The following is a 16,987-nucleotide window of genomic DNA, read 5'->3' as shown; positions in this document are numbered from 1 at the left end:
TAGGGCCACTCATACTTTCCTGACCGTCACTCATTTCACATCTCTAGAAACACTTAGATGCCTCAAATGCTGCCTTTCATAAATCTCATTTTTACTGCAATATAAAGCTCTCTGTGCAAGATCCCCCACGTATTAGTCTTCTTTTGTCAGTTGTTGGATGTTTTTCATCCTCAGCTCAGGCCAACTGCTGCCAAGAACACAAAGCTAGTTGCTGGGTAAACTGTGTGAAGCAAATCCTGCTACAGTTAAAACCCATAACGAGGCTCTGCATTTCAATGATTTGTGAGCACTGAGGGGCTTGTACTTTGTTTTCAAGTTGAGACTCGTGTGCAGAAAATAAACTGTGCAAACAGGATTTTTTTTCCTGCTTGAGGGTTTTTCTTTCTTGAGATCTGCAAACGGTTTCAAACAAAACATGAAACTCTGCACTGGGCTGAAACGATTTAACCAATATAATCACTATCAAGTCTGGTTTCCAGATCAGTAAATAAAACTTCCCATTCAGAATCTCCACAGTAATTTCAAAAGAACTGCACAAGCTGTTCAATAGCAGAAACAGATGCTGCATGCCATTATTCACAAGGGGCTTCTGCAGGAAGGTAAGAAGGATTGGATATACTGTACAGACAAAAAAAGCAAAATTCACAATGCGTATAGTATATACTTACCAGATTTTATACTTCTACATAAAATTGTACTGTATAATTAATACTTTGGATGAAGCGGTTATAACATGGGTGAATTGATATAAAAAATAACATGCCGTTTGCATATAAATATTATAAAAATAAATATAAATGCATATAAAGATAACATATGCGGTTTCATTTTAAGCGATTGTATTGAGAACTCACAAAGGGATTTTAAGCATTCCAACATGACATGTCTGCACTGAGTAGAATATTTTCATATTTAAAAGGCCATGGGTAACTCCGTCTTCAAAGGTGGCATCCATCAACCACCATGCCCAACGGGAATTCAAGGCAGTCATGACAGCGGGAATCGGAAATGTTAGGGGAGCCGGGAGTCGCTTCCGGAGCGAGTTTAAAAGTTTCTGATGCGAAAACTCAAGATACTTCGGCCTTTGTCTGGGGGAACTGGAAGGGTGCTCAGAAGGAAGAAAGGCCACACTGACCGTTGACAAAACATCCTCCTGCAAAGGTGGAGGCAGCCTGAAGTGTGGTGCTGGGAATAGCACAGGGGCTTATGCTAGCTTCCACAGCAGCACCCTCTTGACCACCGTACTGCGCACACTTGCATGATCGGATTATTGTTGATGGAGACGAGAATCCCACATCGACCCACAGCCAACACTGTAGAGCAGGTTTCTTCACTGCATGTAGACATGCTCAAACCCTATGATTATAGAGGAGGATTTATTGGAACATTAAAACACTGAAATTCCCGATATTTGAAGGTGATCTACTAGTTTATTTCTTTTGAGTATGTCCAGATGTTTACAATATCTGAAAAATTGAAAACGATTAACATAAAATGCCGGTAAGAACATTAACCTCTGAACAGACAGGAACAGGAGGAATTCACATCACAGAAGATCCACTAAGAAAGATGGCCGTTCTGAGGAAAATGCATTTCCTGTCTGCTCAGCTGTCCTTTACGTTTCTGTTTCAGAAAGGAAACTATTCCTCCAGCTGACAAGTGACAAGCTGTCTGTTTTTTTTCCCTCTGCGCCTGTGGTTGACTATGCTAGAAGAGAACTAAAAAGAATCGTTCTCAATTTTTCATCCAAGTTATATTTTAAAAAAAGATCAATTTCAATTTTCACATTGAAATTAAAGGTTAGTGTGTAATGAGAATTTGTGAGAAGCAGTTTTTTTCAATTTTCTAGAACTCAAAACACATGACAGTCACCTCAAGTCCACGATGCGGTACATTATGAGTTTGACTTATTCAATAATAATAAACATCACCATGAAAGTATTTATGGCCTTTGATGAAAGTACATGTTGGGTTCTTAGCACATAAAATGTTTATCAACTGTGATCGTTTAAACATTTTCTATATGACAAAAATGAAGCTTAATCACTATCAACCGTCTTTCGCACTCAAACAAGGATTTTCTGAATTAAAAATTATTTTAGTTAAAATAAAGTAAGGGAAAATGTTTTAGAAATGAACAATATTTTTCAGGATTTGCTAATAATGAACGTATAAATAATAAAATTAGTTATTAATAATCTAGTTCTATTTTGAACTAGATTCTATTGACTTACCATAGGTGAAGGGTGTGAATACTGCATACTACAATATTGGGCAACATTTGTGGAAGGCACAGTATTGTGGCCACATTCACCAGGTGATCCTGTTTCTTTCTTAAGGTTTCATACATTAATTACTGTTTCGAAATGGGGTGGTACAGTGATGCATGGGGACGGTGAGTTCAATGTTCTCCCCATAATCGTGTGGTTTTCCTCTGGGTGCTGCAGTTTCCCACCACAATCCAAAGACATACTGGTAGATTAATTGGTTTCTGGGAAAACTAGCCCTGGTGTGAGTGTTTCTGCCTGTGTGTGCCCCAGGGACTGCGGTCCCATCCGGAGTGTATCCTGCCTTCGACCCATTGCAAAGAAAACGGGTAGTGTCTCTGAAGTGCATGAAGCCAGGTCCACTGACTGCTGGAATTTTGTTAGAGATTTTCAAGATTTATGGATGGGACATTTGTATGCCTGATGTCATTTGAGTATTTGTATTCAGAATCCCATTAATAATTGCTTCAGAAGAGTCTATTCTCACATGACGCCTTATCTTCTTAAATAAAAATCCTGGATTGACTATTCAATTAAAAGCATATGAAATAGGGCAGAACAGCCTTTCATAAAGATACCTTTTTAAAATTAGACCTCTACTTTGCACTAAGAAATATAGCATTGTACCATGCTAAGCGAGCAATTTCGAATGCTTTTATTTCAAATGGAGAGTTTGCTCATGTATATTAAGGTAAATATACATCAACAGGGCCATGAGAACATAAATATGACTCTTGGGATGTATCTCCATTTCCTACTTACATATGCTACTTTTCCAAATGATGATCAACATATTTTAACAGTTGCAGCTATGGTACATGTATGTCCCTAGCTATATGCCTAGTGATTATTTAAAAAGTATGCATTCGTTCTTACTCAGGCAAACTCAAATTACCAACAGCTGGTTTAGATGATCAACCTTTAACCTTTTCTAAAATGCTACTTTACAATAACCTCTGCTCTGAAACCATACAATCAATTTATATTTCAACATTTCCTAACAATTATTTAAAATTAGCGGTAAATCGAAAATGGTGCTTGTTTTAGAACAGCTGTCTGTGAAATATGTACCAATTAGCAAATGTATTTGCAGCACCTTTCCAAAAACAGAGAACATATGGGACTGTTTCCAAAATTGTAAGCAGATGGTGCCACTTCAAGTGCTATACTGTAGATAACCTTCATAACACTTAATTACCAGTGATTTCATATTTTAAATTCTGTGGTTAAACACAAAAACTCAGGTGGAAGCTTATATTACTCAATTTAATACACTTTCCTAGCAAACATCTAACAAAATCAAGATATTAAAATTTAATTTTTAATTACATGCAGTTAAATAAAATGGGAGAAAACTGGAAAGGGTAAATACTTTTACAAACCACTGTAGATCACTGCAGGTATTTGTTTTACCTTCCTTTGACATAAATGTGTTAAAAAGTTAAAAGTTAAAAGAAGCTAAGTGCATTCATTTTTTGCCATTCATGTTGAAAATTATAACTACGGCTTTCTATGGAAAATATCTGCAACCTTTACTACTGCCCTGTAGAGAAAATACAAAGATGTTAAAAAATGTCTGCACTTGATATCCTTCCTAAGGCATTGGCAAATTGGTAACTGGAAGTATAAAATCAAAGGAAAAGAATATAACACTGAAAGTGCGCACAACACTAACTAGCACATAAGTCAAGTGTTAAAAAAGAAAAATGAACTAGTATGGTTCATTTTTCACATAAATCAAATGATTAAATCAAATCATTACAATCTCTCACACTGTATTCTGCAGAAAATACACAGTGCAGTGATCAGTCTAATGGAACAGATGGACTAATCTGCCAAAAAAAAAAGCAAAGGGAAAATTATAAGTCAGATGCCACCTTGTGTTTATACCAGCTATTGCATAGGTGCTCTGACTGAGTGCAGTTGCCAAGAGAACAATCAATGTGAACGATCAACAACCCTGAATAAATCAAAGGGATTAGAAGTTTGGTGTACACATCTGCACTCAAATGTATAAATAACCCATGTGCAATGTAACTTAAAATTTGGTGCTAAAATAATTCTAAAAGTTTATATCTGAAATATGCTGGTGATAAATTAGAGAACAATGATTAAACTTTAACAAAGCAGTAAAAACAAATACTGTATATAAAATATCTCCATCAAAGTTAAAGAAACTAACAAGAGTGACAAAAAAATATTGTATTCATTATTTATTATTTTTTCATGCTGGGAAGAAACAATGAATCCACTAGGTTAATTTACAAGTTACAGTCTTGATTCGGTTACATTTACAGCCTGGCAATTTTAGTAGAAAATAGAAAAAAAATAGTATTTTCCCCACAGGAGGTTTGCTCATGAACAATGAAAAATCTATTTAGATTCCTTTAGGCAGATTTAATCCTAAAAAAATGTAATATTGATATCCCAACCACTACTGATAAGTTGTGGTAACTTTGATATAATGTCACATTTGATTGTAATTGTGTATTGGCTCTTTATTTAAGGAGCTGTATTCTGATTATAACTCTAGATTTTATACTTTTAACATTTTGGCACATTTAGAACACATCAGTGACTAAGGGGTTCATAAGTCACAGGACAAATGCTTAAATTTCCAACATTCAAATCACTTATGCACTTGAAAATTTTAGAACCCCAGTACGATTGGGAACGGAAACCATAGACACATCACATATGGCTTGAGTGAGTTCAGGGTGTTAGTGCTTTCACTGTGAAATACTCAAGTAAACCAATCAGAAAAGAAAATCTACAGCACATCTTTGCTCTCCCCTCCCATCATTTCAAAATATACTAAAAGGAAAACAAGAGAACTCTGGATTCTGCATAAACTGCTGGAATGGTTCTGAAATGAATACCATTTTCAGTAGTTAGTGAAGCTAAATCGTTTACATTAAATAAATCTGTAAATAAAAACAAACTGAAATATAAAATTGCTGTATTAACAGCAAAAAAGAAAATACTGATAACCTGGTCTTCACATTTACCTGGTAAATCACAGAATTACCTTTTATTTAGTTTGACTAGAGGGGCCTATTTATTCCATCTATGTGAAGTGATTAAATGAAAAGTTTAACAATGACACTGAAATACAGTACCAATACAGATGTATACTTGCAAGGATGGGACAGCTCTATTAATAGGTTAGTATACAGAAATGAAAATGCGAGCAGTGAACAGTTTCAGACTGGACTGTTTTTTGGTGTACACAAGAAGCACAGTAAAGGAGCACTCTAAGGGCTTACTGCAAAATCTTGTCTGCTTGAACGTGACAGTCAAGGAATGGAAATGGAGATTACATTCTGTAAGAGGGGAGGTAAACTAGACGCATCCCCCACTTACAATGCAGGACATTCACTGGGATGCTGTAAACCCATCTGAAAGTCTGATTTAGTAACATTTCTTTACAGCCCAAGCTGATAATATCCTGCATCCTTGCTGCCATCCGCATTCATCAATATCTGCGATCTGGCTATGCACTAATGCCATCTCCAGGGGTAGGTAACATCTGTATTTTTTGGTAGCAGCTAAACCGGTGAAAACACACTAGACTAAAAACCTCCAGCTTATTTTCATGTTCTTGTAAACTTTATTAAAACACACTAACAAGTCCTGACAAATGTTATATAAAGAATACATAAAAAGCAGAATTTAACTTCTGGGAAATACAAACTATAATGCACAGCTCACCTATATTTATTCACCATACACTACTAAAGCTGGTATGCATGTAAGTTATTTCGAAGCTCCCTTTAAACAGCAAATTGTTAATTACACATTTCTAATTACATTTTGAGTATTTCTTAAAAAAGACAAAAAACACCTCAGATGGTGAGCACATTACACCACCCATAGCTCTTGCGCACATTATGAAAACGCCTTTAAATTGGAGTGTGTTAGATGTATGTATGTGGGATGATAAATTAATGCATCTTATTTTAAGATGAGGAAATGACAACCTCTTTAAACTCTACAGCAGCACATGCACAGTCAGGCTGCTCTATCAGGACTTGTACCTTTAATGTGATTGGACCACAGCTCAAACAAATGTGACCCCTTAAAAGCCTAGAATATGGTCAACGTGAAGGGGACATTAATTCTTCCAGAGCAAAAATGCACCAATATCACCTAAGCCTGTTCGGTCACATCACAGGAGTCCTGAGTGCACAAGGAGAGAAAATCCTTGCATTGACACAGGCTGAACTAGGTCATTCCCAGCAAGGTACAAGTTCAAAGAAAGCATCCAGTAGTGTCTCAGTCACGCACACCTCCTTGCACCAGCCCACTAAAGTGAGCTTCAATACAAGAGGAAACAATTAATGCAAAACCACAACAGGCTTATGATTCCCTATTTAAAAATTAATTTGGATGATTTGACAACATCCCTGTATTCAGAACATGACAGCAGACAGCTGAGGAAAAGACTGAAATTAAATATTCTGTACAAAAGTAGTTGAAAAGTGGTCAGTTAACAAGAGTGGTCTGAGTAACAAGGAATCCCTATTTTTCTGTGTCCTTAATTATTTGTCTGCTATACATTAAGTATATATTTCCTGCATATAAAATATGCTGGTCAATTATTACTTTGATAAAGTGCTTTGCTTTCTTTCTTGTAAATAGCTTACAAGAATTATTGATATACCTTGTCTAAAGAAAGTAGTATTTAAAAAAAAAAGATTTCATTACCCCCTTCCATGGTAAGTTCGATAGTGTCACTGCACAGTGGCATCTTAGAAGACCATCTAAAACACAGAACTGTAAAACATTAAAACAAATGTTTTAAATATTTTTTTTGTAAAACTAAGCAAAGAACACAGTGAGACCGACTAAACTATCTTCAAGTACAACCAATCAGGAACAGCTCTGCGGGACCTTCCAGAAATCTCCTTTATTATCCCGATCCGTTCGAAGGAACCTCTGGGACAATGTTCTACTCCGGGGGGGTGAGAACATTTGAAACCTTGGAGCCGTGCAGATAAGTAGTGTTCCCTCCACAATCCACATACTGGTATCTCTCCTGAGACACCTGCTCAGCGTGCCCAAAGTAAGTTGTTGTGACTGTCACTCTGTAGGAAAGGGAAAGCAGATTACTGTGTGCTGATAACTATCAAAAGAAGAACGTATGAAGTCAGCACATGTTTATAATGCCATGAAACATTTAATAATTGCCCCCTTTACGAAGTTAGACTGAGCTCAGATTTAACTAGAAGTACTGTGAGAAATACACCACTAATGAAACTGTACATTAATGAGGAAAAAAATATACTGTAACACAGAAAGCAAAACAATATAATCTAACATTCAAAACCTTACATTAAACACAAATAAAATGCTGAACTACTGACAATTCTGATTGACCAACTTTAGTGTAAACAAATAAACTGATATTATCTTTCATGATTACTTCTAGTAATAGCTATATATAAATGTTTTAGTAATAACAGAGAAGAAACCTGAAAACCAAGACATTTCTTCAAGAAAGAAATCTAAATGTGGCCTGACCTAAGGATCACTCGTCATATAAAAGACTTACACACTTTAATGACATACTCAGTAGACAAAACAAGAAAAGCATACTGATATGCAACACATTTCACTCTACACAAAATAACTAAACAGGTAATCTAAACTTCTGTTCTAATGTAAACGTGTTTTACAGTAATACACATACACAATTTTATGGATTTCTACTTGAGTTCAAACCCTCACTGATCTACTGCATGAACCAGAATATTGCCTGTCACATTGATTTATTGTTATTACATTTTTTCATTATAATGTGCAATATTGTAAGCAGAAATAGGAATAAAAGATACTTACTGCATCATTACAACAATATTGTGGACCTTTATAGCTTCCAATGTGCAATAATCACTGAAAAAGATAACAAAACAATGTTAATATAACACTTGAGCATACTACCAACTGAATACAGATTTCAGAAACAGCTTTGGTAAAAAAATAAAGCACCTGAACTTAAAAATTAAGAAAAAAAATGTTTTACTTACTACATGTAACTCATCTCTTCTGATATTTCTGTAGGAACCATGTAGTCAATCTAAGAATGAAAAAAAGAAATAAACCCTCTATTATGTAATGCACCAATAAATCAGTTTTCTCACATAAGCAAGGTAACTGTAAATGTAACTGGATTGAGTTAGGAATTTTAAGTGCAGAACAGGAGGCCACAATATGCAAGTACTTTGATCATTTAAGAAGCCTAAATAAACACAGTGTGAATACTCTATTTCCAGTGTATATTATCTGCAGGACAGAATATGTCACACCCAAGACTGACTGTGTTCTGTACACACGTACTGTAAAGAACTGATATTGGCAAAAGGCGTGCACCTTTACAGAAATAAGAACCGAAGAAAGGTTACAAATGAGGAAAATCTAACCCACCTGGGAGTCAGTAGCCAACTGATTCATGGATTAATCCAGGCATTGAGATCTTAAATACAAGATTAACTTCAGAGAAACCAGGGTACCAGATTCAACAACATGGCTGGGTAGCTTGTTCCATGCTCCCACAACTCTTAAATAAGACGCTACAAGGAGCCATGTACCAGAGACGAACACTGCAGATTACTGTTTTACCCCACCGAAAAACACTTGGGCATGCAAGATGGAGAATCCATTCCTGCTGAATACATATAATTTATGTTTGACAAACTGACCTCAAGTTCTCAAAAACTACAGAAACATTTAGTTCATTTAGTTACAAGCACACTACTAACAAGGTGTTCAAAAGATGAATACTTCTAGCTATGAGCAATTCTCTATTTTCATTCTCAGGTTATGAATAAAACAGAAAGAATATCTGCATTGAAACAGAACCTCTAACAAAGTGAAAATGTGTCACCTGCTTCATGTCGAGAGGTCCAATAGAAGTGATATTGCTCATCCTGGACTTTCCTATCACAGTTTTGGAGAACTGAACTTGCGCACTGATGTTTGCCACATCCACAGAATAATAGTTGTTATTGGTAATATTCAGAGTGTTCTGTAAGAAGAAGAAGGAGACTGTGGTTAGGCCTAATCATTTAATGCCACACTCATACCACACACCTCGAAAAACCCTTCGTGCTGCACAACTGCTGATGCCGATCTTCTCTCAAAAATGACTGCATAAATAATTAATAATTACTCAAAAAAATATGATTGCTGTACTTTAATAGCATCTACAGGGAAGTGCTCAGTAAGCATTAAGTTACATTCATACGAAAATATCAAAATGTAATTTAACAATGACAGAAAGCAAGTCAGCACATTTTCTTAAATGATTTGTTAAAAAGTCAGTGATCTAAGAGCCCATCAAATACTACACCTAATAACTTTAGTGTCCACTTAACAGGTCAGGTCCTGCTTAAACAATTTACATTTTTGGCACTTTCCCAGAGAATAAATAGAGAAGCAGGTGAAAAGAAACTGAAATGATTCTTAAATAAACTTACCGTAATATTGAGATACACAATACAGTTTGTTTTGTCGTAAGTGACGAAGACTGATTTCACACCTACATAGGACACATCAATGGAACGTGGAAACAGGAAGAACACAGCCAGCCCAGAAAGCAGCAGGCAAACTACTACGGAAGCTGTAACATACAGCTTTCTAAAAATAAGAGAAAAGCACAATGTTCTGTCAATAAGCTCACTAATCAATAAGAGCTGTCAATAATACTGGTTACTAGATGCAGAAAGACATCCTGCAAGTCTCGTCAATAACAAGCAGTGAAGAAATATTTATTACATTTAATATATACTGCGTAAAGCGAAAGACTAGTTTAGAATATTCATTAAAGAATTCCCTGTGCAGAAACTCATACTTATTAGGTATAGCAGAAATCATACTTATTTCCAGATTTAATCAGACAGTTTAGTGCTGATCAGAAAGTGTAACACCTAAGACACAGGTTACGAAGTCACTGAATGTCCTCCTTTCCAGTGGAATAGCAAGGTTGTTTAAGTTACAAAAACCAGGCAACAGTATCAGACGACTGGAAATCTGGTCTTAATTGTCACATGGTCAATGAGAATGTTTACCTGAAAAGCATATTATCAAAGTCCTAAAGGCAGGGTGATTTTGTTAAGCACTGATAGAGAAATAAGATGAACCACTTACGTCCTTCTGGGTCTCAGTCTTTGGTCACTGTATGGAATCAATGCGACCAGCTGATTCTCCTGGCCTGAGAGACAATGCATTTGAAACAATTATGTTTACCTATGTTACAACATGTGAAGATTAAAATCTTTAACTTAAAACAATTCTACAGCCTAATATATTTATCTGATTTAGAGTCATTTATACTGCCTTTTACTTATTCACTATTTATCCACCCACCTTCTAACTGCTTCATCTGACTCAGGGAGCCGGTGGGGCTGAAGTCTATCCTATCAAGAAAGACGTGCTACAGCCTGGACAGGACACGAGTCCATCGCAGGGCACACACCCACACTTGGGCCAATTTCCCAGAAGCCAAGTGACCCATCTGTATGGACTGTGGGAGGCAACCGGTCACATGCTTAAAACTGAGATATTGGTACAAGTGGGCTGTGATGCAAGAGTTTCACAATACAGCATTGCTCAAAGTTCTGCTTAGTGCCCGAAGCAAATGTGAAGAATTTATTTTAATTCCTCGATCTTCAGAGAAAAGCGGCTGTGTCTATTACACTTAAAACACTTTTTAAATGGAACTCTAGCGTGAGATCAATAACACAGGAACTGCTCAAGCACTAATAATCTATGTGACTTCTCAGGCATGTGAATCATCACCAATATAGCTATTGCATGAACCCACAGTTTTAACACTAAAATCATACCCGCTTAATCATTTCTAACATGGCAAACATTCACAAAAGAAAAAAAAACACATACTATGAAATGGCCTTTTCATGTACAGTAGAAAAGTGTAACTCTCTGGATACTCTGTAGGGTTTTTATTTTGTCCTTGAAAAATTGAGAATTTCTAGTATGAAATGAAATCCTGTTTTTGCTACAGAAAACAAGACAATAAATACCTCTCGGGATTCTCCCCGTGCCCTGACACGTGGGGCACGTGACACTGTCCCTTCCCGTGAATTCCACGTAGGGAAACTGAGACACATCCCCGTTTTTTCCCTCTTCGCCCTGTGATTCCGAATGAATCAGCCCTTTCTTGTCTGTAGCTTCGGGTGTAGACGCAAGGCTATCACTGCAGTCATCTTTATTCAAGTGCGAGAAGGACTTCCCCATGGTTCCAGCTCTGAAAGACGTGAAACACAGGTTTTAAAACTACAGCCATTCACGAGGTGCAATCTCAGGCTGAGTCAACTATGGACAAAGCAGGTAATATTTGTTGAAGAATTCCATGCACCGATGAATCATAAGTGGATTTTTAAGCTCGCCAGATAAAAAAAAAGTTTTAAATTCTTACACTTATATAAAGCTTTGCACCCCAAGTATTGCAAAGCTCTTGACACGTAGGAGGAGACCCCCCTTAATCCACCCACCTGGGTGACAAACAGCAGCCATCTTCAGCTCTTATGTATTCTCCACCAGTACCCCCTCCAGTAAACAGAAGATTGCGTGGATAAGCCAGACGTTGATTTACCATCTGAAATAAGCGGGAGCTTTCTTTCGGTAGGCCTGCTCGTTCAAGCCCAGAGTGTAATTTTGACAGGTCACCCTTACTCTTTCAAGCAGTGCCTCAGGATCTTTCATGACCAAGAACTCAGGATGTGTCTGGGCATCATGTGGGAGTACAGTTGGGGGTAAGAGAACCAGTCCCCAAGGCGAGATCAGGTTAGAAGGTGCAAGTCAGAAGGCAGAAGTGTTGGGAGAATCCTTTTCTGCCACTAATCACCTTGGAAGTTTATGGACTAGTTATGTTTCAAGCAGCCATCCTGCCTGTGACTCAAAACTAGACCTGGGCCGGTAATGGTTAAAGTATAAACACCACGAAACACAGATCTGGGAAAATTTAGATGTCAGAAAAACACATCCAGGATCTTTCTTTTCACACGTCATTGCTGAAATTGATGGAAGACGATAAAGATGCTGAAACATTTGCATTCACTCACACCATTATGTTGTGCAATTTTAATACTACGGGCGATTTAAGAACGGGTGTTGGCCCGTTTTTCAAGCCTGCACAACGCAGAGTAAATCCTTTCACGGCAGGAATCTCAGAAGGTGGTGTGAAAGTCGATGGTTACAATTGCAGGCTAACATTTTTTGTAAATCTTACATATACTCTAGTACAGGCAAACCTGCAACAGTCCACACCGCAAGAGAAAAGCTCCCAAACACAGGGCAGCAACAGGAATTACTCACATTTCGCTGCACGGGGATATCTTTAAGATGAAAGAGATATTATACTGCAGCCCTAAGCACGACTTTAAACCGCGATCCCGGTGGATAAGGATGAAGAATTAACCGCCTTTGTGGCCGAGTACGGATGCTATCTTGCAACACAGTCACGATTCAGATAGACCGCGGAGGTACAAAAAAAAACAACACACAGCCGTCACATCCCCGGGCTTAAACCTTCAGCTCGCCCTTGCAGGGCCACGGTCTGCTGCGTTTTGAGAAGTATTTCACGATATTTACGTGTGCAAACAGAAGCGAGGGCTACCGAACCCCCTATTCGTGAAACGCAGGTTAGCGGAGCGAGAGTAATGGATATCTTAGGCCCCTGTAAATCAAGACAGCTGCTTTGGGATCGCCAGCAAGATGACCGACGAACATAACAGCTCACACGCGTCCGAAATGTTAACCACTACCACGGGGGAGCTTTTCCCGGGCTCTTACCTTACGAATTTCCCTTTTTTAATTCTCTCTGTGCCTCTAGCTCAACACCGCAGACTTGTTTACCTCCTCCATCCACATGCACATGCGCACTGCTTCGCCACGCCCCCCCTTCAGGGTCACCGATGACGTCATTTCTGCTGCCCTTTAGACAACCTGAGCTGGTAATAACGGTGGAGTCGTGTGTTGAGATCGTCTTCATCAGCCCTGTCCCGCTTTCCGACTGCATATGATGAACAGAATTGTCCTGCTCAGCAGCATTACTCTTTTTGTCTTTCTAATGAGTCATATTTAATGATATCTAAAGTATGTGATCAAATCTCGGGTTACTGGAGGGAGGCTTATGCTATTGTAATAATAAACTTTATTTTATATATTATAATATTATATATTTTATATAACGCCTTTAAAGGTGGCTTCTCAAAGCGCTTTACAGAATGACAACAGCAACAACAACAATTAAAAATATACAATAAGAAATACACAAGATAAACACAATGAGAATACGCAGAGGAGACCGTGGATGGTAGTACTAAGTATAGTAGGAGCAGAGGGGTAAAGAATGGAACCAGTTAAGTAAAGGCTCTTCTAAAGAAGGTTTTGAGTCTGGATTTGAAGGAGTTTAGAGAAGGTGACTGTCTGATATCCTTGGGGAGATAGTTCCAGAGCTTGGGGGCATAACAGGAGAAGGCCCTGTCACCCCTGTAGTCGGGCTTGGGGGACAGTTATGAGACCAGAATTAGAAGAGTGAAGGTTGTGAGGTGGGGAGTAGGGCGATAATAGTTCAGAGAGGTACTGAGGTGCAAACCATACAGAGCCTTATAGTTGAGCACGAGGATTTCGAAATCAAATCGAAACTTGACAGTAAGCCAGTGCAGGGACTCCAGGATAGGAGTAATGTGATCACTTGCACTAGACCTGGCCAGGATTCTGGCTGCCGAATTTTGGACATACTGGAGTTTGTTCTATGTGGATTTAGATACCCCAGCGAGGACAGCATTACAGTAGTCAATTCGGTAGAAGACAAATGTGTCTTTCAGCTTTTCAGCCACAGTCGGTGATAACATAGGGTGTAGTCTAGCGATGTTTCTGAGGTGAAAGAAAGATGTTTTGACAATATGCTGCACATGTGGGTCGAATGTTAAGTTATACAATAGGCTCCTAAAGCAAATATTTATTTTCAAATTAAAATATGACAGCTTTAGCTGTCAAGTTATTTAGAAATTTAGGACATATTGTACAATTTTTTGTTAGATCAAGTTAAAGGAAAACTCATTGTATTCCAGAAAACGATCTCTGAAAGACACAAACTCTATTGTCTTTTCTTTCAGGAAACGGTTAAGGTGTTAGAACTTAGCTGTATAAATTATTGGTAGTTCTTTTTTAAATTAGAGGGATAATTTTAAAATCAAATATTTACTAAAATGTGGGCCGCTGAAAATTTGAATTTGTTAACAATTTCGAGAAAGCGTCTCGACACATATTGTGCGTAAAATAAAAAAAAAATCCACAGAATAGATCTGGGTACATTTTAATGATCGTTATTAGCAGTGGAAGCGAGATGCACGTATACTGCTCGCGTAATTGCATGAATCCAAACGTTTCGCGTCAGGTCCAGGAGTGTAGTGAAGTGGTCACAGTGCCACCTGCTGGCGGTCTCACAAACGTGCGTTCACGTTCTACCTCAAACCTGATAATTAGAAGCCGTTTCCCTCCCTAGGGGACAAAAACATTACCGCCTTGTCACTATTTTAGAGGTAGTTTCACAAATGGCATTCTCAACGCTTAAATAATAGTTATTTTCTATTATTGTGATAGCATGCGGATTCTCAAGAAATGTTCACAATGGACATGAGTAGATGTTCATTTAAAACGGAAATGGTACTGGGTTCCTATGCAATTAAATCCTGTTTTTCGGGGTGTGAAACTGCGAAACTCTAAACATCTTCGATTGACATTTTTGTTTTTCCATAAAAAACAACTGTACATCTGCATTATTAACAAAAGCCCCCGGCTGAGAAGAAATGGCTTCCTGCTCTCAACATTGAAACTGGTGAGTGGTGACTGTGGTTGCTTGTAAGGCACTCGGGGTCTGAAAAATAAATAGGAGCCAAGGACAACACCAGAAAACCCAACAGACAGGGCATTAACGTTGGCTTAGGTATATTGGGTTTGGTAGAGGGAGAAGCAGAGGTTAATTCCACACTGAAAAGTAAAAACAAAAAAAAAATCACAAAATGTGCGCTTTTCTTTTATGTTTGTGGGGGAATGAGGGAGACGGCAGGGATAAACCTTCTTTCTCCCTTGTTATTATGTTATTATGTTTACTGGAAAAAAAACAGTAATAATAATCAGTTAATATTACCCTCTGCTTGTACGTTTGAGGTGGATGACCTCAGTGGATAAACACAACCACTATACAGTCCCCACAGGGCGCAGACCTGCTCATTTCTCTCATAACGTCAGCGCCGTACTTTGTGAGAATCCGGAACATGACAAGGAGCACAGTAATCTTCTCGGAGGATGTCAAAATCTGTGAACGGGCTAACAGCTCAGCCAGAAGTGCAAAAAAGGCAGGAAAGAGATGTGTGAAAAGACAAACTCTCTCCCCAGGGTGTTTGCCCTCAACAGCCGGGGTACTGCAGGGACTGTTGGGCCAATTAGAAGCTAATGTACATTGGAGGGAACAGGGAGGCAGATGGGTTGAATTCACTCCTCTGGACACTGATAATCCGAAAGGCAGGTCAGCCACACGAGCCTACCTGTGATCCTCATTCACGTTATCTGTGTACTTGACATTCTGCATCGAGACGTTGTATCTCTGAGGCCACATGAGAGAGCAAGAAACAATTCATTCCTTATGGACAGCCTTAAACTGTAGTGTACCCCTCCGCCATCTGTGGTCAGACAAATATGTGAAATAAGTTATTGATCAACCAATCATTCTAGAAAATGCAAAAGACGAAGAATCTGAGTCGTATTCTACATGCTTCGCAGTTGATGTTATAAGTTTATTTTTTTTATTTTGCCTGATGATTGATGATGTACGTACAGTATTTATGATGTAATCTGAGATGCACTTTAGGGACAGTATTGAGCGAAGCAGACAGCTGGGCATATTCAGGCAGGCGTCAGATGTGCTCTGAGGTTTGCACTATATTGCACAATCTTTGCAGGAGCTTTGGCCTGTTATGGTTTTAGTTTAAAACCATATAGAAGTATAGGATCACTATAGAAGGTGAGGCTCTGAAACTCACTGAATTGTGCCCGTTCATTATATTCTGTATAACAGTGTGTGTTGCACAGTGGTGTTATTGAGTATTAATATAAATATTAATAAATATGCTTGTCTAATCCTTTTTATTACACTACTATAAATCAGAATAAAGAACGCATGTACCACTCTGACTTCAGGGGGTGAAGTTGTTATTCTTTATTATTTGCTTGTATAGCAAGCTATCGATTTAGTGCCCTCCTAATTTTATAATTTTAACACCCCCAGGTCTCCACCATGGGCACGGACGGCCCTAATTCAGCAGGTTTTACAGGTTATCATTAAAACACAGACAGCTATGCGCCTTCTCTGTTGGATGACAATAATAAAATAGTCAAGAATGGTTATTTATCACAATAGGCTACTTGAGAGAAATACTGTAGCTGGAAATACATCTCTTTCCTCTTAAAACAGCTCTGATTCTTTTTTGTATTCACGCCACAGTGCACTGTTTTCCTCTCTGGCAACCTCCGTTAAATGAATCCCAGGAATAATTTGGAATGTCTGACTCTCAGCAATATTTGTTCTTTGAAGTGACTAAGCTTGCTCAATATGCTGAGGGACGAATGATTAAATGGTTCCTACCAAGTTTCACAAACCTGTTATACAGGGGTTATGCATCATTTCACCACAT

At 38.1% G+C, this 16,987-nt stretch overlaps 1 protein-coding gene across 1 annotated transcript; it reads right to left on the bottom strand.

Annotated features, from left to right (window-relative positions):
• Positions 1-4,465: 4,465 nt before the first annotated feature.
• tmem106ba (transmembrane protein 106Ba) lies at positions 4,466-13,212 on the bottom strand. The gene is made up of 8 exons (XM_088928481.1): positions 13,083-13,212; positions 11,312-11,535; positions 10,416-10,479; positions 9,746-9,905; positions 9,154-9,294; positions 8,297-8,346; positions 8,109-8,162; positions 4,466-7,354 (listed from the first exon to the last, which is right to left on the bottom strand). Exons 2-8 carry the CDS (start codon positions 11,523-11,525, stop codon positions 7,219-7,221), a joined length of 819 nt encoding a protein of 272 aa, XP_088784607.1. The 5' UTR covers positions 11,526-11,535; positions 13,083-13,212; the 3' UTR covers positions 4,466-7,218.
• Positions 13,213-16,987: the final 3,775 nt, after the last annotated feature.

Source organism: Atractosteus spatula, chromosome 12, assembly GCF_055471065.1.
Source record: "Atractosteus spatula isolate fAtrSpa1 chromosome 12, fAtrSpa1.hap1, whole genome shotgun sequence".
In the NCBI taxonomy this organism is placed as follows: domain Eukaryota; kingdom Metazoa; phylum Chordata; class Actinopteri; order Semionotiformes; family Lepisosteidae; genus Atractosteus; species Atractosteus spatula.
The sequence above is the reverse complement of the archived record's forward strand: the minus strand, read 5'-3'. Positions and strand labels throughout refer to the sequence as shown.